This window comes from Bison bison, unplaced genomic scaffold, assembly GCF_000754665.1.
Source record: "Bison bison bison isolate TAMUID 2011002044 unplaced genomic scaffold, Bison_UMD1.0 scf7180017864322, whole genome shotgun sequence".
NCBI lineage: Eukaryota > Metazoa > Chordata > Mammalia > Artiodactyla > Bovidae > Bison > Bison bison.
In genome coordinates, this window is record NW_011494894.1 from 4,571,307 (window position 1) to 4,581,223 (window position 9,917).

General features: G+C 37.4%; 1 protein-coding gene across 1 annotated transcript in view; it reads left to right on the top strand.

Moving 5' to 3' along the window:
* The window catches only part of TPR (translocated promoter region, nuclear basket protein), a 62,671-nt gene that overhangs the window by 52,064 nt on the left and 690 nt on the right, over positions 1-9,917 (top strand). The window contains exons 47-51 of the mRNA XM_010853070.1: positions 2,734-2,840; positions 4,283-4,378; positions 4,502-4,658; positions 7,206-7,324; positions 9,660-9,755. Coding sequence (XP_010851372.1) covers positions 2,734-2,840; positions 4,283-4,378; positions 4,502-4,658; positions 7,206-7,324; positions 9,660-9,755 — 575 coding nt within the window. The remainder of the gene's footprint in view (positions 1-2,733; positions 2,841-4,282; positions 4,379-4,501; positions 4,659-7,205; positions 7,325-9,659; positions 9,756-9,917) is intronic.

A 9,917-nucleotide genomic window follows, 5' to 3' on the forward strand; every position in this document is an offset into this window, starting at 1 on the left:
ACTCAAAACTCTCCAAGCCAGACTTCAGTAGTATGTGAACTGAGAACTTCCAGATGTTCAAGCTGGATTTAGAAAAGACAGAGGAACCAGAGATCAAATTGCCAACATCCACTGGATCATAGAAAAAGAAAGAGAGTTCCAGAAAAATATCTATTTCTGCTTTATTGACTACACCAAAGCACTTGACTGTGTGGATCACAGCAAACTATGGAAAATTCTGAAAGAGATGGGAATACCAGACCACCTGACCTGCCTCCTGAGAAATCTGTATGCAGGTCAAGAAGCAGCAGACTGGTTCCAAATTGGGAAAGGAGTACGTCAAGGCTGTATATTGTCACCCTGCTTATTTAATTTATATGCAGAGTACATCATGCAAAATGCCAGGCTGGATGAAGCACAAGCTGGAATCAAGATTGCCGGGAGAAATAGCAATAACCTCAGATATGCAGATGACGCCACCCTTATGGCAGAAAGTGAAGAACTGAAGATTCTCTTGATGAAAATAAAGAAGAGAGTGAGAAAGCTGACTTAAAACTCAACATTCAGAAAACTAAGATCACGGCATCCAGTCCCATCACTTCATGGCAAATAGATGGGGAAACAATGGAAACATTGTTATATATTTTGGGGCTCCGAAATCACTGCAGATGGTGACTACAGCCATGAAATTTAAAAATGCTTGCTCTTTGAAAGAACAGCTATGACCAGCCTAGACAGCATATTAAAAAACAGAGACTTTACTTTGCCAACAAAGGTCCGTCTAGTCAAGGCTGTGGTTTTTCCAACAGTCATGTATGGATATAAGAGTTGGACCATAAAGCTGAGCACTGAAAAACTGATGCTTTTGAACTGTGGTGTTGGAAAAGATTCTTGAGAGTCCATTGGACAGGGGGATCAAGCCAGTCAATCCTAAAGGAAATCAGTCCTGAATGTTCATTGGAATACTTTGGTATTGAAGTATAGTCCAATACTACCAGTAGTCCAATACTTTGGCCACTTGATGTGAAGAACTGACTCACTGGAAAAGACCCTAATGCCAGGAAAGATTGAAGGCGGGAGGAGAAGGCGATAACAGAGGATGAGATGGTTGAATGGCATCACAGACTCAATGGACATGAGTTTGAGCAAGCTGCTGGAGTTGGTAGTGGACAGGGAAGCCTGGTGTGCTAGAGTTCGTGGAGTCGCAAAGAATCAGACACGACTGAGTGACTGAACTGAACTATGAGAATAGATACTGTTATTTTATTGGCAGATAAGGAAACATGGAGATGCTAACACATTGACTAGACTTCAGACAACTAGGAAGTGGCAGTTTTTATTTCAAACCAGTCTGGCTCTGGAAACTATTTTTAACTCTTGTACTGTACCACTCCTTCTAAACAATAAGAAGGCTTTTCACGTGGAAATGTATATGTTTAATTGTGGCTGAAATATCTGTTGCATGATATGTACTTGAAGAATAGAAAAAAAATGTTTCTACAGAAATGGGAGCTCAGAAATGGGACCTGATTAATTTTCTAAGGTATGTGATAATATATATGGCCATAGAACAAGTTTTAAAGTTGCTCAGTTAACCACAACTCACCTCAGGTAGGAGAAGGCAGTGGCAACCCACTTCAGTACTCTTCGCCTGGAAAATCCCCTGGATGGAGGAGCCTGGTGGGCTGCAGTCCATGGGGTCGCTAAGAGCGACTTCACTTTCACTTTTCACTTTCATGATTGGAGAAGGAAATGGCAACCCGCCCCAGTGTTCTTTCCTGGAGAATCCCAGGGACGGGGGAGCCTGGTGGGCTGCCGTCTATGGGGTCGCACAGAGTTGGACACGACTGAAGCAACTTAGCAGCAGCAGCAGCATCTTTTCATGTGCCTCTTGGCCATCAGTATGTCGCTTAGTCATGTCTGACTCTTAGCGACCCCATGGAATGCAGCCCACCAGGCTCCTCCGTCCATGGGATTTTCCAGTCTGGTTTGAAATAAAAACTGCCACTTCCTAGTTGTCTGAAGTCTAGTCAGCCAATCAGAAACACTCATCTAAAAAACTGCTCGGAATTTAGGTTCCTTTTAATAGAAGGAGACAGATGTAAAATTTTACCTGATAGAGGTTGTCCTTAACTAAAACAATGATGGAAACAGGAAATAGATTCAAGAGTATAATCCATAAACCACAACATCAATAGCTGGCTAGCCAGGGAAGGTTAGGGTAAGGAGTGGGCAAAGAGTGAGATAATACTATTTTATATCCTGGATTATGGGCAGAAAGCTTAATGGTAGTGTTATTAGGGCAGGGAGAAAACAAATTTCTAGCCAGCTAATAATTAAATCATTTCTAGACCAACATTGAAAACTGAGACAAAACTTTTTTCATGATTTTACTCATTTTCTGTTATATCTCATGTTCAGTTTATGTTGCTTTTTATGTATCTGCATAGCGATTTCTAGCAGATTTGAGAAATGTGAGGCATAGGTTAGGAGAGCTGGAAGTTATTTTTTGTATAAATCATATTTATATAAATCACATAATATGAATCCCATGATTTATATTATTGCTAAGATCTTGACAACTGACATTTTGAAAATATTTTCATATATGAGAATTTCTTTATCAGTTTTATTTTCAAACTGTTTTCCTACTTTGTTTTTGTTTATTCTTCCTTCTTCCTGTTTTCTTTCCATCATTGCAGTTTAAGCAAGGTAACTTTAAAGGTCATCTTAAATTAGTTTTTGTCTATTTAGTTCTCCACAGGTAGCTGGTGTTCCTAGATTCCGGTTTGGGCCACCTGAAGATATGCCACAAACAAGTTCTAGTCATTCTGATCTTGGCCAACTTGCTTCTCAAGGAGGTAAATAGCTAAATAAAACCTTAGCTCTCTTGGATTTGCATGTATTTGGTAATAAACCATTCTGACATGATTTTTTTTTTAAGTGAACAAGTATTAATTTAAAAAATATGTATATATAAATAATTCTTATCCTAATTAATAGAAAAAGGTATAATATATTTAATACTTATTAAAACACGGCCTTAGATATGTGTTCTGAACAAAATTTTCAGTTCTTTGGGCATAATGACTAACTTTTACATTTGTATCTCTTTTGGCTCCTAGTATAGTATCAAGAATATTTGTTGTGCCCATGAATATACATGGGTACTACCATCCATTTTAAAGTTGTTGGAAGGAATGCAGCATATTTTTTTAGTTTGATGTTTATCATTCCAGTTAAGTTTATAAAACTAGTTAGAGATTTTCCATTAACATTAAAAATTAAAAATGTTAAAAATATGTGGAATAAAATGATATCTAAATTAAGTAATAGCAGTTGGTTACTTGGACATGAATTACACTGTTTCTGGAATTAATTACCTTTTAATCATTGGTTGGCATTCATAGAACACACTGTATTTCTGGGAAGCTGTTACGGTATTTTGTAAATGAATAGGGAATGCATACTGGTCTAATAATAAGCCCAGAACTGAAGAATAATCTGCAGCCCTTATGTAAGTCATGAAATTCATCTTAGTCCCTGGGTGGTTTAGGATGTTAGGTCTAATACTGTTTCCCTCTACCAATATGAAATTGTGAGTTGACTTCAGAGAAATTCAAAGTTTTAATGTGGCTTTATTATAGTACTTCTAAGACTTGGAAGTCAGATCTAAGCTTACATTGGAATGCTACCACTTTACTAGTAACTTTGGGGAAATTAATTAACCGTTGAAATTCAATTTCTTTAGCAAAAAAGACTAATATAAACTTGCAGTTTTGGTGAAGAGTAAATTCAAACATAGTACCTAGTTCATAGTTGGTTACTCAATAAAGTTAGCTTTTATGAAACTATGAGAGCACTTCAGCTGGTCTTTTTCAGGGTACTTAAATTAATGTTGTCTCCATGGTGACTCATTGGTAAAGAATCCTTCTGTCAATAAAGGAGACACAGGTTTGATCCTAGGGTTGGGAAGATCCCCTGGAGAAGGAGATGGCAACCCACTCCAGTATTCTTGTCTGGGAAATCCCATGCACAGGAGTCTGGTGGGCTACAGTCCATAGCATTGCAAAGAGTCAAACACAACTGAGCAGCTAAACAACAACAAATCAGTGTTAGCTTTAAGGATACACATACATTTAAATGTATTTACATATTTGGGGGATTGACCTTTGCTTAATGGGCTGATTGTGGGCTTCAACAGAGTTATGTGTCTCCACTGATTAGTTTTCTTTCTTTTTGATATCTAGGATGTGGACAGTATTTTGTCCTTTCAATCATTAATGTTCAAAATTGTCTTTAGGTTTGGGAATGTATGAAACACCCCTTTTCCTAGCTCATGAAGAGGAGTCGGGTGGCCGAAGTGTTCCTACTACTCCTCTGCAAGTAGCAGCCCCAGGTAGGTATCAAAGGCAGATCAGTAGATTATGTTTTATTGGTGAAATGGAAACCTGTGATTAAGAATTTAAGGAGACCACAAAGCTGAAGTTTTCATTGCTCTTCTGGTCTTTTCATTTTCAAGTGACCGTATTTACTGAGAGCACCGCCTCCGATGCCTCAGAGCACGCTTCTCAGTCTGTGCCAATGGTGACAACGTCCACTGGTACTTTATCCACAACAAACGAAACAGCAGCAGGTGATGATGGAGATGAAGTATTTGTGGAGGCAGAATCTGAAGGGTAAATGTTTACCTTGTAATTTTTGCATGCTTATACTTGTCAGACTTTTACATTTTTTTGTTCTTTCCTTAAGCCAGAAACAGTCTCTTGAGCTATATTTTCAGTGGCATCCTTTTACAAAAATAAACCAAGCCATATATTTTGGAAAGCCAATTTTTGCACAAAATATTATATTTTAAGACTTAGACATTATTATTACAGAAGAGAGATAACTTTTTAAATGGTTATATTCTTGAAAATTGCATATGATGCATTCTAAGACAAAGTATTCTCTAAAATCACTGGTCCTCTTCCACTAATGTAGCTGCTTGAACTTTTCCCCAAGAAAGAAGTCTTTCTGTGAAAGTTAGGAAATGACTCACTTTTCCATTTAGCAGTGGGCTCTCAAGCAAACCTCACCTATTTTTTATTTATGTGCATTTAGAACTTGGTCTGAAACACTGACTTCTTAAAAATTAGAAATCTTCAAGACCTGACTTAACACATCAGTTATAAACAAAGTTTAGAAAGAAGTATTTCACAACAAATCATCTGAATTTTTTTTTAAACCAAAGGAGGTGGAACAATTTAATAGAAAGAACTCACTGGACAGTGCTTTGGAGAAGTTTAACTTTCAAAGCGGAACCTGATTCTTTATAAAATAAAAATGTTAGACTGCTTCGTAGTCAGAAGCATAGCTAGAAGTAGAACCCAGATTCCTAGGTAGTGCTCAAGTATTGTTTTATTTAGCAACATTTTGTTAGTGTAATTAACAGCGCAACTCTAGTAGATACATAAGAAAAAATGAAGTCTATTGATACACCTCTCACTCAGTGCTGCTTAATTTGAGAAAGTTACACACCCTGCTGAAAATACTAGCTGCCTTTAATTCCATACCATGTATGCAAGTCACTTTATATGTGTCGTTTTTAATCCACACAGTATCTATCACAAAGTTTTGTCCCCATTTTACAAATGAGAAAGCTCAGACTCTGAACATGTTAAAATAACTGGCTTAGACTGTACTTCTCTAGTTTTCAACTGTAGCAGAGTCATAAGAGGTATCTTTCAGGTTCAGTTCAGTTCAGTTGCTCAGTCATGTCCAATTCTTTGTGACTCCATGAACTACAGCACACCAGGCTTCCCTGTCCGTCACCAATTCCCAGAGCTTGCTCAAATTCATGTCCATTGAGTCAGTGATGCCATCCAACCATCTTATGTTTTGTGGTCCTCTTCACCTCCTGCCTTCAGTCTTCCTAGCATCAGGGTCTTTTCCAGTGAATCGTTCTTTGCATCAGGTGGCCAAAGTATTGGATTTTGTTTCAGCATCAGTCCTTCCAATGAATATTCAGGACTGATTTCCTTTAGGATTGACTGGTTTGATCTCCTTACTGTCCAGGGTACTCTGAAAAGTCTTTTCCAACACCACAGTTCAAAAGTACCTATTCTTCAGTGCTCAGCTTTCCAACTCTCACATCCATACACGACTACTGAAAAAACCATTGCCTTGACTAGACAGACCTTTGTTGGCAAAGTAATGTCTCTGCTTTTTAATATGCTGTATAGGTTGATCATAGCTTTTCTTCCAAGGAGCAAGCGTCTTTAAATTTTATGGCTGCAGTCACCATCTGCAGTGAGTTTGGAGCCCAAGAAAATAGTCTGTCACTGTTTCCCTTGTTTCCCCATCTATTTGCCGTAAAGTGATGGGACCGGATGCCATGATCTTCCTTTCTTGAATGTTGAGTTTTAAGGCAACTTTTTCACTGTCCTCTTTCACTTTCACCAAGAGGCTCTTTAGTTCTTCATTTGCAGCCATAAGGGTGGTGTCATCAGCATATCTGAGGTTATTGATATTTCTCCTGGCAATCTTGATTCCAGCTTGTGCTTCATCCAGCCTGGCATTTCGCATGATGTAATCTGCGTATAAGTTAAATAAGTAGGGTGACAATATACAGCCTTGATCTTTCAGGTACATGGTTATATGTACTCAGGTTTGCAGATGATAAAAACGGGAGCACATATAAGTTATTCTTATACTCTTAATCTTCCTCACTTGTTTTTTGATGTGCTTTCTCGAATGGGAGAGAGAGATGAACTTATAGCTTTGAGCCAGGAATTCACCTACCCTAGCCTCATCTGGGCTAGAGCCCATGGTGAAACAGTGGTATATTATTAATAGTTGGAACTGTTGTGGATTATTTTAGTATCTAGTTTTGTTGAAAGTTGTTTCGCAACTTATCAAAACCCAGATATTGTTATCTACTGTGAACATCAAGAATGTGAACATCTTTTGTTAAAAAGAAAAAAAAAAACAGCAAAAAAGAGGAAAAAATAAAATTGGAATATGTCCTAGTGAGAAAAAAAGTGAGGAAAAAGGAACTTGAGCTCTCTTTTCCCTTGCCTTTTAAATATATGGTTACTATTGTTAGAGTCTGAAATTTTGAGTTGGAGGGGACCTCTGGGTTATTTAAATGATAGACTATATCAAAGAAAAGTTTGGGAACAATTTAGGATACATGCTAGAATCAGTTTTGTATTTTCTAATGAATTTTTGTTTTCCTTTCTTAGTATTAGTTCAGAAGCAGGCCTCGAAATTGATAGCCAGCAGGAAGAAGAGCCTGTTCAGGCCTCTGATGAGTCAGATCTTCCTTCCACCAGCCAGGACCCTCCTTCCAGTTCTTCTGTAGGTAAGTCCCTGCTCCAGACTACAACACAGCTTTTACACATCAATCTTGTTTGCAAAAGACACTGTTCTGTTAGTAACAATTGATAATTCTTTTTTCCTTGACTTTTAAAATGCTTCATTTGAAAGGAAATTTTTACTTTATTAAAAAGAACTTTTAATTTGTATTAAAAGAAATTGGTTGTGTCAAAGGTGCCATAGGGGCTGGAGGGATGGATTATTGGGAGAGACGCTAAAGAGTAGTCTCCAGGCCTCTTGCCTGTATTTAAACCACAGCAATTCCTTTTTTATTTCTTCTGATAAGTTCTACATGAGATTTGGTATGTAGAGTTGAGGGTTGGGAGGCCTGTTGCTTAAAAAGAAATTGAAATTTACTAATGTAAATAGTTTTATAGTTTGGTTTTTCACATTTTTGAAGTTAACTTTGGAAAGGGCTATGGATCTTTCTTACAATAAAAATTATTTTTGCAGTTCCTTTTAAAAAATAATTAATATTTATTGAGCACTTACTTTGTATCAGACAGTATTCTAAGCCCTTTACCTGTATTTATTCATTTAATTCTCATACCACCCAGCATGGTAAGCACATATCTTCATTTCATAGAAATGGGAACTGAGTCACAAAAAGGTTGAATAATTTCCTTCAAAGTCACACAGTAATGGCCAAGCCAGGATGCAAACTCAAGAAGTTTGACTGGAGACTCCACTCTTAAATGGTACACTGAGATAGCTTATTCATCTCAGAGTTTTTAGCTAGGGAATTTCTTTTATTATTAAAGAAATATATCTTCAGTCACCCACTCTTAATTATTTCATTTTAAATTGTTTATAGCAGTAATCTTTCAACTCTGTCCTGGAATGTTCAGGTTTTATGGAAGACCTGCTCAGTTACTACTTTTTTCAGTCACGGCACTTAGCTGTCTCAAGACCTCTTCTCCCTTTCTGCTGCTTTTCTATGACACATTAACCCGTTACCTAATATGCCCAGATTCAGATTCTGTATCTGTCTTTTAACAGCTAGTAACTTTAAATCTCTGCTCACTTCATTGTGAAATATGGACATTCATAATTCATCTTGCAATCAGGATTAGAAATAATATATGTAAATTATATAACTCAGTGCTTTGCACACAGGGTCAAATTGTAGCTGTCATAATTATTATCAATATGATAGCATTATGAATAATATAATAATTGAAGTTCTATGCCCCCAGTCATATTCTGATGTCCCATGAGAACTGTCTTTCCTCCACGGGAGGGCACAAGTTACATCTTACCAGAGCTTGCATGAGAAAATACGGTTCTTGTTCCCTTTTACAATATAATATGAAATGAGGGTGTTAACTAATCCTCCCCATCTGAGCAGTCATCCATGTGGTCAGCAAATATTTAAGTGTCTGCCAAGTGCAAGGCAGTTTTACAGAAGTGTTACTAAAGAAAGTGATATTTAAGGAAAAACCTGAAGGTAAGGGAGCAAAGCTGTGCAGCTCTTCAGGGGAAGGTGTTCCAGGATGAGAAAAAGAGTAGATGCAGAGTCCACAAGGCAACAGTGTGATATGTTCAGGGGTCAGCAAAGAGGCCTGTGTGGCTGAAACATAATCTGGACAGAGAGAATAGCAGGAGGTAATGGGATGGGGAAGGATAGATCTTGTAGCCCATTGTCATTTCTCCGGCTTTCGTGGATATAGCAGGCTTTTGGAGGGCTTCAGACAGTGTCGTGACATGATCTGACTGAACTTAGTATCAGTTTGGCTGCTGTGTAGAGAAGAGACTGAAAGTGAGTAATGGGCAGCAACAAAGAGAAAGTTTGGAGAATATTGCAGTAATTGAAGGTAAAGACGATGATGTTTTAGACAGGACAGTGGAATCAAGAATTGTGAGGAGTCAGATTCAGGATATAAATTAAAATTAGAGCTTACAGGATTTGCTAATGCTTGGATTTGGGGATGTCTGGAAAAGGGAGGAGTCAGATATGACTGGTGGTATATTGCAATGGACTGTTGTTTCCTGAAGGATATTGGTAGTTTGTTTTCGCATTGTATTCCCCAGCCTTTTTCTCAGTGTCTGATACATGGATAGGAGCCAAGTAAATATTATTAAATCATAAGAGTTGGGTGAAATGAATCAAAAAGTCAAAAACAATTTTTTTTTAAAATTTTTTTAACTTTTTACCTTTTTGTTTGTTAAATGTCCCTTGTTAAAAAACAAACTATTTAAATATAGAAAGCAATGGGCACCTCTGCATTCTATCCATGCATTCACTTAGTAATTAGTTTTTGTCATTTTAACTGCTTTCTTGTTTATTAACTTGCTTTCTTGTATATTAATGCTTTTCTCAGATACTAGCAGTAGTCAGCCGAAGCCTTTCAGACGAGTAAGACTTCAGACAACATTGAGACAAGGTGTCCGTGGTCGCCAGTTTAACAGACAGAGAGGTAAATTTCTAATATGCTGATCACGTGATAGGATGTGCAGTAGTATTAAATGGAATGAGTTTTTTAATCCTTAAGCTTCCAGTGTGTATTTATTTGACTTTTTTTGTTTGTTCTTTAAAATACTCCAGGGGTTGATTAAATAATTACATGTTGAGCTTGTGA